At 35.8% G+C, this 22,086-nt stretch overlaps 1 protein-coding gene across 1 annotated transcript in view; it reads right to left on the bottom strand.

Annotated features, from left to right (window-relative positions):
- Positions 1 to 22,086, bottom strand: part of LOC150091416 (osteopetrosis-associated transmembrane protein 1-like) — a 58,370-nt gene that overhangs the window by 9,436 nt on the left and 26,848 nt on the right. The window contains exon 4 of the mRNA XM_090383789.1: positions 8,800 to 8,922. Coding sequence (XP_090239915.1) covers positions 8,800 to 8,922 — 123 coding nt within the window. The remainder of the gene's footprint in view (positions 1 to 8,799; positions 8,923 to 22,086) is intronic.

Raw genomic sequence — 22,086 nt, 5'->3', positions numbered from 1 at the left:
AGGAAAACATCCACACATCTATCCTGCAACCAACCTTCCTCTATTTGAATTTATGCCCCCCCCCCTCATGTGTATAGTCTCAGCAAGAGGAAGAATACCATCAACATTGAGCTTACTCAATCCATTCAAGGCCTTAAACACCTCAATCAGATCTACTTATAGGTGCCTAGTCTCCAGATGCTGCAATTTAAAATTGAATTTGAAAGTGTCTGCAATTCTGCCCAAACACGATAGGAGGGAGTACATGTTGAGAGCCTTGTCAATCAATTTGGCCCTGGAGAGAATGTGCAAGGCTCATAGTGTAGAATTTTTTCCAGCTTAGTATGTGCTTGTTAATAGGGTAGACTGTTTTTATAGGGTTGGGATACACTTGAACAGAAGTGGTGCAAGGATATTTGGTGATACTATTAAGGTAGCAATAGGTGGGTCAGAAAACCGCTAGCTTGGGTGATACACAGACTAATAGTCTAACTAGAGCTGCAGGCAGAGGTGAAAGTGATTCTTGCACTGCTACTATTGGTACATGCAGCAGCCTGGAAAGCAAGGTGTCTGGTGCTGCTGTGGGTCATGATGGAACAAATAAATAATGGGCTGTGTTAGGGTAACTAAGAGTAAGAACATGTGTATGTATACTTGAATGAACAGTATGGTAGGAGCACTGTAAATAAATCTGATGAATTTGAATTACTGATTGAGTAATCAAATACAGATATTGTAGGAATAGCAGAAAAGTGTCACTCAGATATAAGTAATGCTGAATTTGAATATGGAGAGTACAACGTATACATGAAGGACAGACAGGACCAGAGAGGTGGAGGGGTTATGCTCTTAGTTAAGAAGCATATTAAATCTAAGGCAGTGCATCCAGTCAACATGGGTGGCCAGTGCAAAGTTGAGCCAGTTTGGTGTGATATAAGCACTGGGAAAACAAAACTGAGAGTAGGAGTGTGTTATAGGCCTAATGACTGTGATGAGTATACCAAACAGTTATAGAGGGAAATAGACTGGGCCAGCAAATCAGAATGTCTCATAATGGGTGTTTTTAATTTTCCAGATGTTGACTAATTTGTGAGTTGGTCACGCACACACTAGCAAGACTTTTGTGTATTTCTTGGATGCCTGTTTTCAACGGCAGAATGTTAGAGAGGCAACAAGAGGAAGCAATATTCTTGATCTGGTTATCAGCAGTGATTCTTCATGCATTAAGAATCTGCACGTAAAAGATCCACTGAGCGGCAGCGATCACAGTGTACTAATGTGGAATTTAATTAAAGACATAACTACTGTCAAGTGTAAAAGGAAAGGCTTTTGTAAGGGCGACTACAGGGATCTCAGAAAGTTTTTAAATACTGCACAGTGGGATCAACTAATGATGTTATCAGCATGAAATTCTAAATGGGAAGTAATCAAAGATGCTACTGGGCTTTTCATACCAAAGAAGAAATACTGTTCAAGGCTTAGACCTAAATGGATGTCAGATGAACTATTGAGACACATGGCAGAGAAGAAAAGTTCATGGGATATCTATAAATTATCGGGTGATACAGAAGCCTATTGTAGATATAAATTAGTCTGTAATCAAGTCACAAAGGAGGCTAGGCAAGTAATTGGAGATTATGAGAAGTGCCTGGCAAAGAAAAACAGCAAAGACTTCTATGCTTACATAAACAGTAGAAGGAAAGGGTTGAATCACATTGGGCCACTTGATGTCTATGAATTAACTGTTGATGATCCTGCTTAGTCAAACTGAATAGGTATTTTGCATCTACATTCACACATGAGAAATTCTTTAGGGAAGATGATGCCAGAAGTTCATCAAACTTTAATGAGGAACTAAATGACTTTGTGATAACTGAAAGGAAAGTGGAGAAGAAATTGTTGAAGATGAACATAAAAAAAGCACCTGGGGTGGATTGAATGTATCCAATTATATTAAGGGGGCAGCAAACCTTTAGCCATAATTAGCAGAGCATTTACAGATTCAGAGGAGGCCACTGTGGACTGAAGATGTGCAAATGTATCCCCAATTCACAAAGGGGAATCAAAAGGCAACACAAAGAATTACAGACCTATTAGCTTAACGTCTGTTCCAGGGAAAATAATGGAATTGCTGGTTAAAAATGTAATGCAGGACCATCTGGAAAGGCATGCAATTATACTGCAATCACTGCATGGATTTGTTAAGGGGTGGTCTTGTCTACCCAATCTCATAGGTTACTACGATGCGTTGGATACGAAAAATAATTCTGATATCATATACTTGGATTTCAGGAAGGCTTTTGATACTGCTGCACATAAAAGAAAGGCACCTAGGGAGTACCTCAGGGTTCAGTGTTGGGTCCATTATTGTTTTCTGTATTTATAAATGATATTGATGATGGTATATCAAGCTTAATGCCCAAGTTTGCAGACGATACAAAAGTTGGCAGGGTTGTTAAGGACACTACTGATGCTATGCTGCTGCAACAGGATCTGTAAAAGTTGAGCAGATGGGCTGAGAGGTGGCAAATGAAGTTTAACATTGACAAATGTAAAGTACTATATATGGGAAACAGCAACCCCAGAGCAACGTATCAACTCTGTGGTACTACACTGACAGTGGTAGAGAATGAAAGGGACCTGGGGGTGGTTGTGCAGGCAGATATGAAGTTCTCTGAGCAGTGCAGATGGGCTGCAAGAGTAGCTCATGGTGTCTTGTCAATGATATACAGGAATTTTTCTAGCAGGTGATTATTCCCTTGTATAAGGCAATGGTCAGGCCACACATTGAGTACTGTATACAGGTCTGGAGGCCTCATTTCAAGGATGTAGAGCTGCTGGAATGAGTACAGAGAAGGGCAACAAGATTAGTGAATGGAACAAAGGGTTGCTCTTATGAAGAAAGGCTTAAGTTTTGCAAATTACAGTGTCTGGAGACTAGGCACCGGCGAGGTGATCTGATAGAGGTGTATAAAGCCTTGAATGGTTTGAGCATGCTCAATGCTGATGGGATTCTTCCTCTTGCTCAGAATAATCACCTGAGAGGGCATAAATTCAAATTGAGGAAAGACAGATGTAAGATAGATGTGCGGAAATTTGCCTTTAGCCAGCGGCTAGTTGGTTGGTGGAACAGACTTCCATCCCTTGTTGTGGAAGTTGTAACATCATTTAGATATTACACCTGATATATACCTTCATTAATAAATATTGAACACAACAATGGGCCAAGCAATGAACCTTGATTGGCTCCACTAATAACATTAGTCCACGAAGAGCAATGTCCATTGATAACAAATCTCTGTCTTCTCTCACTCAGCTATCCCTTTATCCATAGCAGTAGCATGTGCCTAATGCTACATTGCTCCAGGTTGCACAGCACTGCTATGTACAACATTCAAAGTCTTCCTGAAATCCAAGTATATGATATCAAAATTATTTTTTGCATCCAGTTCCTTTGTTACTGCATCATAGTATTCAATCAGATTAGTCAGACAAGACTGTCCCTTAACAAATTCATGCTGTGACTGCAGTATAATTGCATTCCTGTCTAGATAGTCTTGCATTACTTCTTTAACCAGTGACTCCATTATTTTTCCTCAAACAGAAGTTAAGATACACGTCTGTAATTACTCATGTCAATTTTTGATCCTCTTTGTGAATTGAGGATGCATTCACACATCTCCAGTCCATGGGGACCTCCCCTGAATCCAAGGATGCTCTCATAATTGTTGCAAAGGGTTTGCTTACCTCCTTTGCTGCCTCTCTTAACGTAACTAGATAGATCCCATTTCTATGTTTCACATCAACAATTTCTCTTCCTCTTTCCTTTCAAATTATCACAAAATCATTTTGCTCTCGTTAGAATCTGATAAACTTTTGGCATCCCTTTCCCTAAAGAATTCCTCATGTGTCATTCCTAATTTAACAAAGACAGCCAACGTGTACACACATTTCAAAATCTTTACTTCAGTGGCATGCATTAGCTGAACTGCTTAAATCTATTTTTTCTTTTAGCACCTCTTTCTAGATAGTAGTCAATTTCCATCAAGTATTTATTGCTTTCACACAAATGCATGCTGCTCCCTTTTCAGCACACAAACTAATAAAATGAAAAGGATTACCTATTACCACCAACTGCTCAATCTCCTCTTTTAATACCATTGCTATTTTAAATTTTAGGACCCACACTAAGTGCTAGACAGTTTTTGAAGTAATCCCACATGCTTTCAGGTTGTTCACAAATAGATGTCCAATGTTGTACCTGTAGAATCACCTAATATTGTCAGTGAGATCAAGCTGCTTTCATTTTGACAATTCTATTTATTATTGTTATTATTATTTTTTTTATTACAAATAGTCGCCACAATGGGATATAGTTTGGAATCACTTTGATTATTGTCATCTGTAGCAATCGAAAATGGTTGCTTTTTCAGAGACATCACAACCTCTTTTCTTTATCCGTGCAATTTCACTAACAATGCCTCTTGTTTTTGTTCTTCCACAACTTTATTTTTTTTTTGATAGTTTACTATTGGGAAACATTTTTGAACCATGTGCCTGCATGATCAGCACAACTCAGCAGAAAATTATGATAAATGATGAAAATAAAGTTTCGGCATGCATGGCATCATTGTCACCATGAAATTCAACATCAATTTTTGCATTTCTTCCTATGAATTACAAGCTGTCATTATTTTTATCTGTTTGCAAATACCTGATAAAACTGTGTTTCCAAGCTGCTCGAAATTGAAAAATCACAACGGCATATGGTACAAAATGCAAATGTGTTACCTTTTTAAGATCCAAGAACACATGGAAAATCTTAAGTATATATCTTCTGAAATGTTACATTGTATTTCTTTGGCATCTTACTGAAAAATATTGTTTATTAGCTTTGAACTATACAAGTATAATGGAAATGATTGCACATAAGAGAACAATACTATTATATCCCAAGTTTCTATTTAGTAACATATACTACAACAGAATGCCTGATAGCCAATCTATTAATGAAAATAAGCAGAAATTCATTAAATTTTTAAAAAATTATAGTTTTATTATTTTTCTGTGAAAATAAAAAGACAGAGAAGGGTCGAATTGAGTAAAAAAGATGAATTCTCCATTTGAAATCTGGAAAGCCGACAGCTATGAATTAGTACTGCATGAACTGCATAGCAGATTATATTTAATTTTTCCTTGATCTTTTTTTTTTTCTTGAAATCTTCAACATTATTTCTAATTAGATGAAGATAACTTCTGATGTCAGAGAGCACTGGTCTAGCTAATTTTGATGACTGTTTCTATGGATAATAATCTCATTGCTAGTAAGGTACAAATTATCAATTTACCTAATGTATGAGAGCAATGAAGATGGTAATGGCAATGAGGAGCCCTGTACCAAGCAATGCCAAAGTTATGGATGCTCAAACACTACCCTATTGTGTCTGATAGTGTATTCTAACACCTCAAATTAGTAGAAAACAGTAATTTCAACTGCAATCATGAAGTTACCAACATTTGATAAATTTTTGGAGCAGGCTTGTCTTCTTCAGCTTAAGTTTGTGTGAAGTGTAAGGATATGTCCATCATCTTCCACATGTTCCTTTTTGGAACATGCGAAAGATGAAAATGAAATTTTACTCTTTTAGAGAGAAAATCTTTACTGCACTCAAAATATCAAAAAAAAAATTCTCCATTTGATTCAAAAATGTTAACAAATGTTACAATCTTATAAAGAGCAATAATCCATTCACTGTTGCAGACTAGTCTACATTAACACCATATTAACATGTTTGTAATACTCAAGCCATTTCAATTTAATAAACTCTTTTTTAAAAATTTTATTCATTTTAATAACATACAAAAATGGTTGAAGTTGCCCAAAAACTAAGCATTATATATTAAGTGTGCTGGTTTTCAACTTACACGTAAACCACTGATTTGTAAATAATGTAAAAAAAAAAAAAAAACAGCCCCAAGAAAATGGGAGTTCATTGTGTACAGACTTCTGTTTGTTTGTATGCAAATATTTAGGGGGTAATACTGCAGAGTATGTAAAGCATACTCTTGCAAAGATACTGAAAATGGGTCTGCCCTTGGTGTTAATGGTAGCCATAATCCTTCTGATTAATTTACAATAATAGATAGCTAATATTTTACTCCCTTCTCCCTCAAAGTGTTCATTACCAGTGCAGTCAAAGAGGGACTATGCTGGCTGTATTATGATCCGTTGTCCTAGTTCATCCTAAAGATGACAGAGGATTTAAATAAAGATCCTTAGCTGGTCACAGTGATTCTGCAATGTGTTTGGAGCAGGTCCTTAAAAGACCTGGCTTTATAGAATTGAGCACTAGCATGCTGATACAAGCACTTCTGCAGTACAGGTAGTACATAATTTTTAAAAATGTTGATATAGGGCATGTCCATGGCAGAATAACTAACAGACTCCAAACAAACCAAGGCAATTGTAACTTATGACCTGCAGTCACCAAGGATATTACATCAGATTCTCCATCTCCTGAACTTCTTGTTTAATTTGCTGATTTCATATCATTCTAAGTTAGACATTAACTATTAGCAATTAAAAGGAAAAGTGTAGTGCTTCAGAAACAATTTCTGCTAAAGTAAAGTTATTCATTACCAACTTCTGAAAGTCTCTGTATCTAGATAACATCCTTTAACCTTAAAGTACAGACTAACTTATTCATGACATTAACACTGATGTTATCTGAATTTTTCCTTTCATATTTTATTATATGTTAGAGCCTTAAAAGTTAATGGTCTATGTTCAAACCTACCTGCTAAACTGGATCCTGTTTTGGATTAGAAAATTTAGAACAGGGGTTATTAATTTGGAGTAATTTTTGAAGTAATTACAAAAAAAAAAAAAAAAAAAGGAAAGTCAACAAGTTCAATTTTTTTTAAATACAGTTTGTATTTAATAAAAAAATCAAAATGCAATCTATTATGGATCACAGTTTAATTTTTTTTCATTATTTTCATTTTACTAAAAAAATTTTAGTGAAATGGTAAAATCACAAATTTTATGAGTCTAGGGCACAGTCCATGCAGACATTTTGGTTGCAGTCAGCATAATCTCTACTGGTCAGGATTATTTTGATTCAGTAATCTTGGTCCCAAATACATTTTTATGTTGATAAAATATTCCAAAAACTTAAGTAAATACTAATCACCCAAACTTACAGATGAAAAATGAAACCATTTTATACCTAACACTCATATGACTTGTATTATGCTACAAGTGATTGTAAATAACAGCCAAACTTCATTTGATGGTATTAAGAAGGATTTAACTCAAAAACTAGCCAATACAGAGCATGAACATTGCAAAAAGAAAAAATTTCATACACAAGTATTCTGTAGCAAACACTTTTGCTATGTGTTTTCTGACAACTTTTTTGACTTGGATTGGGAAGGGCAGAAACATTTTTCAGCTTTCTTCTCACTACGGCTTAATTAGTCAGCTGCTGGCTAAAGTTGCTTTGCAAAAATATAGCTTTTCCTTCTGTCAAATCCCAAGAAAATTATTCTCAAATCAGGTAGTTTTTCCCCCCAACTGGATTATATGAGTTCCCAGGTTTACGTTCCCCCCCCCCAAGTATCAACAAAATCAAAAATATGAACATTAATTGCAAAAAAATGAATGTTAAACATTCATAAATACCGCATTTCAAACCACGTGCGTAGCTATACAATACAGTGTACCCTGCTTTACGATATTAATCCGTTACCATTGTATCGCAAAAATATTGTAATGTGAACCCAATAACTCATTGTTTTTTGGTAATTCATTCCATGACCTCGGAAGATCAAATTTTCACTATATAACTCCCTAAAAGGTTGTTTTTTATTGTGTAAAAATTGTATTAGTAACCAATTCAAATCATTAAACGCACTACACTTTCATCGTTATAAGAACCAATTTTGAACTGCTTTGTGATATTTTTCAAAAGCACATTTCTGGAAGTCGCTACCATAAAACAATAAAAATAATTTGCACTTTCCAGTTTATTGGGCTTTTCTGTTACTGCAAGCAATTATAAACGGGTAGTAAACTCAGTGTTATTGCATTTGGGAAAATACCGATAGCTGGAATTGTGTTGGTTTTTACGTTATTATGGTGAAATGTGTTTGTCCTTTACTGAAATCTTCAATCGTATAAAAAACATAAATAAATTTTCAAAATCTTCTCTTCATTCCTTTTTTTCTTAAGTTTCATAAACTTGTTACTCCACACGAATCATGTTAGTTGCAATGTGTGTGCCGTTAAAAAATGCTTATGCGTGCAATCGTGAAATTTATAATTAAAAGAGAAGATTATCCTGTAAACAAATGCCTCTTGAAACATTTCTGAAGAAGATTACTCCTTGTGGAACAAACCAACGAGTGACAAGCCAATAATGAGTGATCAACAAGTGTGCATTTAGTCGATGATGAAGAATAAACATTCTTTAACATTTGTAAGTCATAAATAATTTCTCCATTATTATAATTTGCTTGATTTTACAGGTTACATTTTCATTTCTGTGGATAAATCAATCATTGTTTAAACAAACTAATTAGCTAACTAATTTCATTGTTGATAACGTAACCCCTATTTTTAACATTAGGTCTATGGGGAATAAATTCCCGCTTTAAGAGCGTGCGCTAGGAATAAATTAACTTGTAAAGTCGAGAACTACCTGTATAAGTAAAATTGTAAATAACATAAACCATGAAAATAAATCATAAAATCATGAAGGACATAAATATTTTAAAAAATAAAAATCTGTAAATCAGGGCTATACAGAAAAAACTTACGGCATCTGTAATATCTAAGCATGCCTTATTTTGCTTCAGGAGATTATTATAAAGAACATTAAGTTTTTTATAATCCTTTGCACAATTTCTGCATATTTCTGTATTGTTTGAGGGATCAAGTAACTGTAAAAAAAAAATAAAAAATAAAATTTACACTTTATACATAATATATTGTATGCAAACTTTATAATAACTATAATTACATTAGGCAATAAAAAAAATTAGCCAAGATGAAAGTAAGTGATTTTGCCTAATAACTGACACCCTGATTTAAAAAATGAAATTAAAAAATTTTCTATCACGGAGTTTTGAGCTTGGCACATTTGTACTACTATGTTACATAAGGCTAATGTAGGGATTCATGAAGAGATATGTTTCAAAATGGGCCTTAATTTCAGGATTGGTTCAGGACATGAAAACAATGTAAAACATTTATATAAACATGTGTCCAGTTCTGAACAGTTGCAGAGTCACAGCTGTTTGAATTTTAAAAAATGGCTATGGAGTTTTCAATGATAAAAAATAATAAAGAAGAAGAACATGCAAACATGTACTTAGTATAATAAGCAGACACATATAAGTATGTGTCTGCTTATTCTTTTTTATTATTTCTTGCCACTGAAAACTCATTGCCATTTTTTAAAATTCAAATATGATTACAAAACATAACAAAAGAATGATTACAGAACATAGCTCCTTAACCAATCAGAGGACATGTTTGTATAAACTGTCTTTATTTTAAAGTCCTGAAAGTATGTCCCCATGTTATGAAAAAGTAAAAGTGAAAGTTACTTCTTTTTGTGAATTAGAAGTTTTAAAAGTGAAATTGAAAATGATGAAAACTGAAAATACTACATAATGGTACTTTTTCATACTTGTGGCATATTTTTTCAGAAATTGTTACATGTGCCAAATGTAGAAAATTACAAATATATAAAAAAAGATGAATGGCAAATTTTACATTAAGTAAATATTTTAAAGGCAGAATGATTACAGAACATTTGTATATCTAAGATATAGGGTTTTAATAATAATGTTGATAACCAAATAAAGTATATACTTAAGTGCACATTCAGATTTTCACTTGCATGTAGCATTATTGCCTCTTTACAGGAATCAACAGTAACCACTCATCACAGTAGGGTTACATCTTCCCTGATATCATTGTTCCATTATTGTCATATAATGGTACAGGTAAATGCACCAATCAAAAATTACCTTGTCCTTTTGGTGTTGATAGGCCGTAGACATCCTTCATTTCGAGGCCTTACTACATTATATCAAATATATAAAAATCCAGTTGTAGTAAATCTAATTTTTTGTTTTTAAAGAAATTAAAAAGCATTTCATTAAATTTAGTTTTGAAGTTATTTCCACAACACTTATTCCAGTATAAACGTACTCACAATATGAACTTTGATGTTGTTAATGATTTTGCTGACACAAAAAGTTGAAGAAGAATTTATCTTAGAAATATATCTGTGTTTAAAAATCATTAAATTTTAAATTCATTTTTTTAATGCTCATATTTTTCAAGTTCCTGTTTTGTCTTTTACAGGAACATGAACATGATATGCACACTGATGCTTCAATGTCCCAGTTTGTTTTACATGCAAATATTTGCTAAACTGTCAATGTCATATGATTTGCCCATAAAACAGTTGTTTTTTCTATAATCATATTTGGTTACTACACCAGATGGCTCTATTTTTATCAATTCAATAATATCAATGTCCTTTTGTGTGAATACATAAAGTGAAGATTTCTTTAACTTTGGGATATTTGCTTTTTGACATTCCATTATTGCCAAATATAATGAATAAATAACATTTTAGCTTTTCTTCTGAGAGTATTTACTTTTATATTACAGTAATGAAAACTGGTGGATAAGAGAGATTCAGAAATCTAAATTCTTCTAGTGAATAAGGTTCTGGGTTAACATATATTTCCAATTTATCAGATAATACTAGTTCAAAAGAAGATGATGAAGGTGATTTTAGTATAACTACATAATTCTGTACTGTAAATCAAGTACCATAGAATCTATTTCAATCAGACTGTCAACAAAAGAGTTTCAAACAGATTGCCTCCTATGCTGAGTGGCAAACTGATAGCACAAAATGCCATATTGAAACAGAACTATCCCCCGCCAGGCTGCTCATGACCCCCAAATATCATACATTTGGTTTGAATCACACTGTAAACAAATGAGATAAATAGGTGATGTTTAAATCAAATGTTAGCCATATTGTTTCAAAATGGTGGATAAAATTAACTAATCCTACTCCAAATCTGTTTGGATCATACTAAAAATAGATGAGCATTCTAATGGGAGAATTGTATATGTAGCAAGTTGGTTTTGTTCACAAAACCAAATTTGTTACACATGCAACTCTCACAGATACATGCTGCAATCTTATAAATCAAGTGTTTGGAACATTTTCTTTAAAAAAAATCCCTAACTGTTAAGTAGTTGTTGCCTAGAGAAGTGCTTCTCGAATTGGAGGAAATGCACTTCCAGTTTAAAGCAGGCGACACTATCACCTACTTTAATCTAGTGCTTTCACAAAGTTTTCAAAAAACACAGCTTTGTGTAAAGGAAGAAACAACACCCTAAATGGAAACTTAAACCAACAATTTGTGTCAATGAAAGAATGATGCAAGAGCAGACTTTTTCTGTGCCCATCAAAAAACAAATAAAATGATAATAATAAAACAATATTCATAATATTCCTATTCCCACAAGATAACCATCAATTCTCATTTGAATTTAGTCAGCCTCACTGCCTCTGCCACACGTGGAGGTAATTCATCGTAGCAGTCAACAATCCATTGTCCATAAGAAAAACTTCATGAGATCCAGGCAACTATTATTCCTGAGATTTTATATTTATGTCCATGGTTCTTGTCCTACCTATGATGGAGAATAGACCTTCCTCATTCATTTCACTCAATCCCTTCAGCACTCTATACACCTCAATCAGATCTCCCCTTAGATGTCAAACTTTGCAGCTTTGCTTCTAAACTGCTCTTCATATATGCATCGATTTGAACTCATCACCAATCTGATTGCACTTCTTTGAACACTGTGGAACTGAATACAGTATTCCAAATGTGGTGTAACCATCATATTGTATAGAGGGATAATGACATCCTTCTCCCTATAATGCTATATGAGCCCTATAAATCATGGACAGGACACCATGTGCCTTCCTAGCTGCCTGTTTACACTGAACCCTAACACCTAAGTCTTTTTCATCTTGAATCACTTTTAGTTCCCTTCCCTTATATATGATCTAGGATTTCTTTTCCCCAAATGCATAACATTTAGAAGCATTAAACTTTAGTTGCCATTTTTCTGATCCAAGTCTTTTTGAAGCAACCTGGTTTGACGTGAACTGTTAAAAACCATTCCACCTTTAAATCATAAGCAAACTCAGATACTTCCTATGGATACCCTCATCAATATTATTTACTAAAATCAGAAATAGGAGGGGACCCAATGCTGACCCAATACCATAAAACAATTTCCAGCTGCATTCCTGCTAGTGGAATCTGTTATAAACTGGTAGTAAACTCAATCTAATTGCATCTGCTATAATACCAATAGCTGAAATTGTGTGGGTTTTTACGTTATTATGTGAATGTGTTTCCCCTTCGCTGATATAAAAAACAAATACATTTTCAGAATCTTCTCTTCATTCCTATCGTGTTGCATTCAGTTGGGGTGATTCCACGTTCGACTGCCATTTTCTTGTAAACACAAAGGCGAATCGTGCATAAGCAAATTCGGTTCGTGTTATACAATATTATTCCCCTATTTATAAATCATGTATGATCGAATTCGTGTAGTGCAAACACGTGTTATACGAGGACTGACTGTACATCCATGACCTCCACATTCAGAAAGCAAGGGAAAAGAAATCAATGACTATGATAGTAAAAGAGATGACAAAGAAAGAAATCAGAAATTACCTATCTTGAAAGATCCCCTTCATATTTTAACTAATGCATGGCACAGTACTGTCTTGTTTAAATACTGTGTGCATCAAAAAATCATCATTGCTATGATGATGGAAGTTTGCAGACAATCTGATATTTCTTATTTGAAAAAGTGAAGTCTGACAAACTGGCTGTAAAGCCGCAATCATGCTGTCACCTTGAGTGCATATAATAGTTTGAAAATATCCAGATGATGAAATTTTGGGAGTTCACTACTCCAGATAGAATAAGATGTGCTTCATCACTGTGTGTTTTATCACTTCTCATTACCTTTCAGTCATGAGAGAAACAACAATATATACTCAATACACTATTTCAGATCTTCAAGGGTATGGACTGTACAGATCTTGTGAGGGAATACCATCAGTACTACTTAGAGGGTATTATATATGGTAGATGTCCCATAAGTCTGGAACGGTAGGTAACTGTTTCTGAATTATGTTCAATATGTGCAATGTTCATAGGAATGCAACAATACAAACATTTCTGTCAGTCCAGGAGGAGGGCATAAATTGTTTGGGGCATGATTTCACTGCATACAGTGACAATTCATTCTTTAAGAAGCATGACATTAGACATTTAAACTTTGGCTTTAACATGTCCTCCACAAGTAAAACTTCAGAGGTTAAGGTGAGAGGACAGTGGCAGTCATTCTACTGGTCAATACCTTCCAATCCTATGGTGAGGGAACTGCTCATCTAGCCATTCTCTGTCGGCACATCTGTAATGGGCAGGCATACCATCTTGCATGAACTATTCTGAATATTCATTTTGCTTACTTAGATTTGGAAAAACAGCTTCTTTCAGCAACATATAAAGATACACCTCTTCTGTCACTGTGTCTGATGAAAAATGAGTAAATTACAGTCCTTCCAAAGACCACACTATACTATAATACAGCTATCACCCTGCTCCACAGACAGGCTAACCCAGTTAGTTACTTTTGAACTGGTAATGTATAATGTATTATAGTTTTGTTGATTAATCTCAATGACACAAAATTTATCTCATCAATGAAACCAGGATTTTCTTGCTCTGAGAGCAATTCTCAATCACAAAACTCGTGCACTAATTGGGGCTGAGTGCAAAAATTCGCTGTGCTTCACAGGAAACTCTCTGGGAAGGTATAGTGCATTCATTGTCCAATGCCAATCCCATCCCCTTAAATTTCACTAGCAACTTGCACCCACAGGAATAAGTTATTAGGGACTATTTTGGGTGATGTGCATTAAACTTATTTGCACCTTCTTATTTGCACCTGAGATATGCGGAAAAAACAGAACTGGCCAGACTAAGAATCAGGCATACCCATCTTATGCATTCTTTTCTATTGCGAGCAGAAGAACCACCACAACGCCAGACTTGTGATAGCATCCAGACAGTAAAACATACATTAATTGACTGTCCAAAATATGCAAATGATTGCAAACAAGCCTTCAAAAATGTTTATAGGACACATCACACCATTACCCTAGCAGATCTCTTGAATAACAGAGATGACCTTATAGATGTTTTCACCTTGCTTAAAAAGTTATTAATTTATACCAACTCCTCTAAATAAGTAAACATAAGCAACAGAATAACACAATGAAGTACGAATCAGGTTAAAAGGAACAATTTAAATCCAAAGTAAACATCTCTGAAATACATCATACCCTATGAACTGGTGCATTATGACCAAAGTAGTCCATGTGCCATTAAACCCTAACACAACCAACCAACCAAAAGATGTAACTATCATCAATGGTAAAAGGAAGGGCTTTTGCTTCCGTAAAGGTGACTACAGTGGTCTCAGACAGTTTTTAAATTCTATACAGTGGGGGATCAACTGATGTTGCCAATGGTGAATTCTAAATGGAAGCCTTCAGGAACTTAATCTTGGAGGCTACTAGGTTTTTCATACCTACTAAGAAATACTGTTCAAGGTTTAGGCCTAAATGGATGTTAGATAAATTAATGAGGCTCGTGGCAGAGAAGACAAATGCATCGGATGCATATAAATTATCAGCCAACACAGAAGCCTATGGCAGATATAAGATAGTCTGTAATCAAGTTACAAAGGATGTTAGGCAGGTGAAGGCAGATTATAAAAAATTTTTGGCAAAGGATGCAAAGAAAAACAGCAAAGAGTTTTTTACTTATGTAACCTCTAGAAGGAAAGGGATGAATCAAATTGGTCCACTTAACATAGATGGTTTGACTATTGATGATCATGCTCAGGTAGCTGATAAAATGAATGACTATTTTGCATCTACATTCACATCAAGGAGGGGAATGCCAGACGTTTATCACACTCTAACAGGGAGATAAATGATTTTGTAATAACTGAGAGCAAAGTGATGGAGGAATTGTTGAAGTTAAACATAAGGAAGGCACCTGGGGTAGATGGGACTATCCAGTTATAGTAAAGGAGGCAGCAAAGGAAGTAAGCAAACCCTTAGCCATAATTACAAGGACTTCATTGGACTCAGGGGAGGTCCCCATAGATTGGAGGTGTGCAAACGTATCACCAATTCACAAAGGGGGTTCAAAAGGTGACACAAGTAACTATAGACTTGTTAGTTTAACTTGTGTTCTGGGGAAAATAATGGAGTCACTGGTTAAAGAAGCATTGCAGGACTCATCTAGGCAAGACAGCAGTAGCAGTCAAGTCACAGCATGGGTTTGTTAAAGGGAGATCTTGTCTGACCAATTTGATACTATGATGTGGTCACAAAGGAACTGAATGCAAAAAATAATTTTAATATCATATACTTGGATTTCAGGAAAGCTTTTGATACCATTGTACATGGAAGACTACTGTACAAATTGGAACAGTATGGCATTAAGGGCAAGTTGCCGCTATGGATAAAGGGGCGGTTGAGTGGAAGAGGACAGAGAGTGGTAATCAATGGACACTGCTCTTTGTGGACTAATGTTATTACTTGAGTCCCCAGGGTTCAGTACTGGGCCCATTGTTGTTTTGTGTATTCATCAATGATATAAATGAAGGTATATCAGGCTTAATGTCCAAGTTTGCAGATGATACAAATGTTGGCATGCTACTGCAACTGGATCTAGATAAGTTGGGCAAATGAAGTTTAACATTGACAAACGCAAAGTACTGCATATGGGTAGCAGTAAACCAAGAGAAAGATACTGTGTTGTACTACACTCAGGGAAATGGAGAGTGAAAAAGACCTGGGGGTAATTGTGCAGTCAGATATGAAGTTCGCTGAGCAGTGCAGATGGGCTGCCAGAGCAGGTCATGGAGACTTGTCAATGATATACAGGAATTTTGCTAGCAGGGACAAGGAGGTAATTATCTCATTGTACAAGACAATGGTCAGGCCACAACTTAAATATTGTCTACAGGTCTGGAGGCCTCATTTTAGGAAGGATGTAGAGTTGTAAGACAAGTACAAAGAAGGGCAACAAGATTGGCGAAAGAAACAAAGGAGTGCTCGTACCAAGATAAGCTTAAGTTCTGCAAATTGCAATGCCTGGAGACTAGGCACCTGCGAGGTGATCTGGTTGAGGTGTATAAGGCCTTGAATGGGTTGAGCAAGCTCAATGCTGATGGGATTTTTCCTCTTGCTCAGATTAAGAAACTGAGGAGGCATAGATTCAAATTGAGGAAAGACAGTTGTAGAATAGATGTGCAGAAATTTGCCTTTAGCCAGCGGGAAGTTGATTGCTGCAACAGACTGACTTTCATCTCTTGTTGTGGAAGTTGATAACTTAAATAAATTTAAAGCTGAGTTAGACAGACATTTTGAGTGAATCGATGGGTGAAATGGGAGTTTTTTTGGCTCATGCTGCATAAGCTTGATTTCTTCCATCGTATGCCTCAACTAATATTAATTATATGCACAGGCTGACTTGCATATGTTATGATGAGTTATTGATTGTAAATTTGCTTTACTATGATGCACTTTCCTCTAATTGGTAATTCCTTTTGGTTTTGTGACATTGACAGTTTTTTAAATAGTTGTTTTCAGAAACGACTAAAAATATAGGTGGCATCATAAAAATAAGGGATCAAGGCTACAGGTTAGTTTGTGTTTATTTAGTTAAGTATTCAGAAAGCTACAGCTTAATATTCAGATAGCCTTTGCTATCGATATTTTGGTGGGAACTTCGTAACTTTTGTTGTGTAGCTTAAATTTAATTTCACTGGTGATTAAAATACGATACTTAAAATTGTATTGTAAGTATCGTATCTATATTGTAAATTTAAATTTGTAAAGTACCATATTTTACCATGTATAAAACGCACCCTTTTTCGAAAAATTTGGGGTCTAAAAACTGGGTGCATCTTATACAGTGGTTGTAGATTTTTTTACTTGCATTTCCCGCTTTTTCGTGCTTGTTGTCTTTGTGCTCATTGTTTCGTACTTGTTACCGGTATATTAGGTTACGTTTTGCCATGTTCTGCCCAGAAATGGCTCAGAAAATATTTTCGTACAGTGCTGAATTAAAGTTAAAAGTGATCCAGTTTGCAAATGTGAATGGAAATCGTGCTGCTGAATGTAAGTTGGTTCTCCTCCTCCAACTGAGAAAACAATCTGAGACTGGCTATGGGAAGAAGAAACCCTACTGAAAACACCACAGCAGAAGAAGGCCATGAGAGGCAAGTCAGCAAAATGGCCTGATTTAGAGAGGGAATTGAAGATATGGATTGAAGAGCAAAGGGCAATTGGAATTCCTGTGTCCAAAAAGATGGTTCAGCATGAGGCAAGAAGAATTGCTGATGAAAAAGAAGTTACTGATTTCAAAGGAGGACACAATTGGTGCTTCAGGTTCATGAAACGGAATGGACTAAGAATGCGTACACGCACCAGACTTGCCCAAAAGATGCCTGAAAGCTATGAGCAGAAGGTCTTTGAATTTCATCGTTTTGTCGTTCAATGTCGGAAGACACATCAGTTTGAGTTGGGACAGATTGCAAACATGGACGAAGTCCCCCTTCAATTTTATGTCCCAAGTAACAAAACTGTTGTTAAGAAGGGGGTGAAAACTGTAACTGTGAAGACAAGTGGACATGAAAAGAGCCATTATACAGTTGTTCTAGCTTGTTGTGTGGACGGAACCAAGCTACCTCCTATGCTGATTTTCAAATGCAAAACAATGGCAAAAGAAGACATTCCTCGAGGAGTGATTGTCCACGTTCATGACAAGGGTTGGATGGATCAGGACGGGATGAAGATCTGGTTTGAGAAAGTTTGGAGCAGGAGACCAGGTTGGCTCTTACATAAACCTGCCCTATTGGTGCTTGATCAGTTCAGGGCACACATAACAAAAAACACAAAGAAAATTGCTGCAGAGCAAAAAACAAAACTTGCCGTCATACCTGGAGGCTTGACATCCCAGCTCCAAACACTTGATGTCAGCATTAACAAACTCTTCAAAGCTGCCACGAGAGACGAATGGAACCAATGGATGAAGTCTTCTGGGGACAATTTGACACCAGCAGGAAAAGTGAAGAAACCAACTATAGAAGTTTGTACCTGGATGAAAAGATCCTGGGATAATATCAAGATTGAGATTGTTATCAAGTCATTTAAGAAGTGTGGCATTTCAAATGCCATAGATGGAACTGAGGACGAGGCAATATATGAAGACAGTGATTTGTCATCAGACACAGATAAGGACAAGCTAATGGATGGGAGTTTTGACAGTGATGAGGAGTTGTATGAATTTTATGATGAATAAAACTTGAGGTCAATAACTTTATGTAATACATTTTTTTTTAAATTTCGGGCCCCAAAAAATTAAGGTGCTTCTTATACATGTGGAAATACGGTATTTGGAAAGCTACAGCTTAATATGAATTTCAGATAGCTGTAATCAATATTTTGGAAGGATTCGGTAGCTTAAATTTAACTTCTTTAGTGATTTAATTTTTGTCAACAGTTTAATTTTTGCATTTATTTTGTTAACATAAATTCTGTAAATTTTAATTTCGTAATCTTTGTAAAGTTCAAATTTTACTTAAATTATGGTTGCTGCAAGATCCACTTACAATGCAAAATCCAGAGACAATGGGACTTAAACGGAAATGCCTGAGGGCATTTCCGGTGTGAGTAGAAACTTCATCGTTTGTACAGCCTGTGACACGTATTCAAAGACTGGTCTAGTAGACAGACCTAACTCATCTGGTAATTCTTTTCTTTGCAACCGATGTAAGGCATGTACTGATCTCAAATTACAACTTGGTGTGTTACAAAAGAATTTGAGTCAGTGAAAAAATGAGTGCTTGCTCTAGAAACAAATGTAACTGGGAGCTCATCAGGGACTCAAATATCTCCTGACCTGCCAAGTGATGCATCCCAGATTTGGGACCCACAAAAGAACAGTCAAGCGCAGACTGCTCTGGTCAAAGATGATCTAGTTTTATTGGGTGAATCTATTGTCAGGGAAATGGGTAACATTTTTTGTAATAAAGATAGGTGGTCCAGAACCTGAGTGTGTTTGCCATGAGCTACAAATGATGATGTTACTAACAGACTGCCAAATTTTAAGAGAGGTAAAGAGAAAGTTTTATTCATGTGGGAACTAACGATGTTAAGCATACATAACTTGACCATCTGTTGGAGAAATACAGGACTAAATTGAGAAAATGCTGAGGAAAAGTTAGGTCACAATGTCTATGTATCTGCAATTCTGCCAAGACACAATAGGAGGGACTATATGCTGAAAACTTTGTGGATTAACACCAGATTTGAGGGAATATGCAAGGCTCTAGGAGGAAATTTTTATCAGCATGGCCCGCATCTGCAGGTAGTAAGAATTTATTTTGTAGAGATGGTATTCATTTAAACAAAGGTGGTGCAAGGATTTTTACCAGTATCATTGATGATACCCTAAGGCAGTGTTTCTCAACCTGTATGCTGCGAGTATGCTTCAAGAGTGCCACTGAAAATACAAATAAAAAAATAACAATAATAAATCCAAGTTTTATAATAAAAATTAATTCATTTATTTAAGCTGTACCAATCTGAGTGTCTTCTGGCAGTCAATGTGATGTCACATTTTGATGTACTAGATCCGTTCACCTGAGTTAGGTTCACCTAACCTACACAAATAATGAGTGTATTATTTGTGTATACACCCAACAGAAATAACTATCTATTTGTTAATATATGGTAGCAATTGTAGTGTGCTGCAAAATTTTAGCACCTTTAAAAGTGGCCACAGCAATGAAAAGTTCGAGAAACACTGCACTAAGGGTTTAGGGAAACTGTGAGTTAGGGGGAGAGAAGGGTAATTTAGATCAGTGTTTATCTGATGATATGGGTCAAAGTAATGCTTGCACTCACCTCATGAATTCTTGTTTGTTGCCACTACAGCCAATGTTGACAGGATATTCTGAGGGCAGCAATGTTTAAAATGAGGGGGAAGATATAGCTTGGGATATAAACCTAAATAAGTTCAAGGGGTGTGTAAAGTAGTAAACTATAGAAGATTACTTAGTCTCAACTGTGTCTACAGTAATGTCAGGAGTGTTATCAATAAAATGGCCGAATTTGAACTCCTGGTTAGGACAACTAATGCTGATATAACAGGGCTAACAGAAACGTGTTGCCACCAGGAAATTGGTGATAATAAGCTCCACTATGGTATGTATAACGTGTTTAGGAAAGATAGAAAGGGTCATACTTCTTATTAAAAGCAACCTGAGTGCAAAAAGAGCTTTTGTTGAGTCTGAAGTTACGTCTGCCAGCATAGAATATGTGTGGGGAATTAATCGGAAGCAAAGAAACAATGAGAATGGGAGTAATCTACAAACCAGAAGATTGTGAAGAATATGATGAGAGTCTTTACATGCAGATGGAATGGGCAAGCAAGCATGAATGTCTTATTATGGGTAACTTTAATCTGCCCTAGACTGATTGGAATAAGTGGGAGGGGAAACTCACAATGGGAAAAAACCTTTTTAAATAAACTAGATTATTATTTGTACCAGCATGTTAGAGAAAGTACTAGGGATTAGAATATTCTTGACCTCATCATTACTAGTGATTCAGATGACATCGCAAAGCTTAAAGTATAAGAACCATTGTCAAGAAGTGATCATGCAATTATCAGCTGAAAGATGAAGAAAGATGTTGCAGTAGTTAAAGGCATGGGTTTTAACTTCAGAAGAGGGGGCTTTGACAATTTAAGGTGCTATGTGGTATCTGTGGACTGGACAGATTGACAAGGGATGGCAAATACATTTGAATTATGGTATACTTTTAAAGCAAAAATCACAGAAGTCATGAATGCACACATACCTTTAAGAAAATATTGCAGGAGAAGCATGCCGAAATGGATGAGTGCAGAGCTGGCTGGCCAAATAGAGCAGAAAAAGATAGCATGGGACAGTTAGAGAGCAATGAAATGTATTGAAGCCTACAACAGGTACAAGTTGATCTGTAATAGTACCACATATAAGGTTGGGGAGGCCAAGGCTGCATAACAGAAAACATTGGCTAAGAGAGCAAAGAACAGGGACAAGTAATTTTTCATGTATGTAAATACAAGGAAGAAAAAAGCAAATCAGATTGGACCCTTGTGCACTGGGTTTGGAAAAGTCTTAGACAACCCAGCTGATGTTGCAGGTGAATTGAACAGGTACTCTGCATCTGTCTTTACTGATGAAAGACCCTTTATGCTGAGAAGAGGCTGTGTGAGTGAGACTGAACCATAAGAAATTAGTGATGCTGTAATTATAGATGATTATTTATTAGAAAAACTTCTAAGCTTTATGCTCAAAAGTTTTTCTAACAAAAGGCAAGGCTTCCCAGAGTTGATAGCATATACCCTGTAGTTTTGAGGGAGAGTGCAAGGGAGTGTATTGAAATTTTGAGGTTAATTATGCAGGCATCTTTAGACTCAAGGGAGTTCCTTTGGATTGGAGAAGTGCCAATACATAAAAGCAGTTCTAAGAGTAAAGTTGGTAACAACAGACCAATTAGTCTGACTTCAGTGGTCCGAAAAATATTAGAGGTAGCGATTAAGAGTGCAATCCAGGAATATTAAGATAGATATGGCATTCCGAAGGACACACAACATGGCTTTGTTAAGGGTAAATCATGCTTAACTAACTTAGTAGGCTATTTTGACATTTACTCAGGAGCTGGATTTAGGGAATAATTTCAATGTAGTTTATTTGCATTTTAGAAAAGCATTTGATTCAGTCCCTCATGAGAGGTTGCTGTATAAGCTTGAACAGGTTGTGATTACTGGTAAGGTTCTAAGATGGACTGTTGGGTAGTTGCAGGGCAGAAGACAGGGGGTTGTGATTAATGGACATTCTTC

This window comes from Mastigoproctus giganteus, chromosome 1 (assembly GCF_048544385.1).
Source record: "Mastigoproctus giganteus isolate SK-2022 chromosome 1, ASM4854438v1, whole genome shotgun sequence".
In the NCBI taxonomy this organism is placed as follows: Eukaryota; Metazoa; Arthropoda; class Arachnida; order Uropygi; family Thelyphonidae; genus Mastigoproctus; species Mastigoproctus giganteus.
The sequence above is the reverse complement of the archived record's forward strand: the minus strand, read 5'-3'. Positions and strand labels throughout refer to the sequence as shown.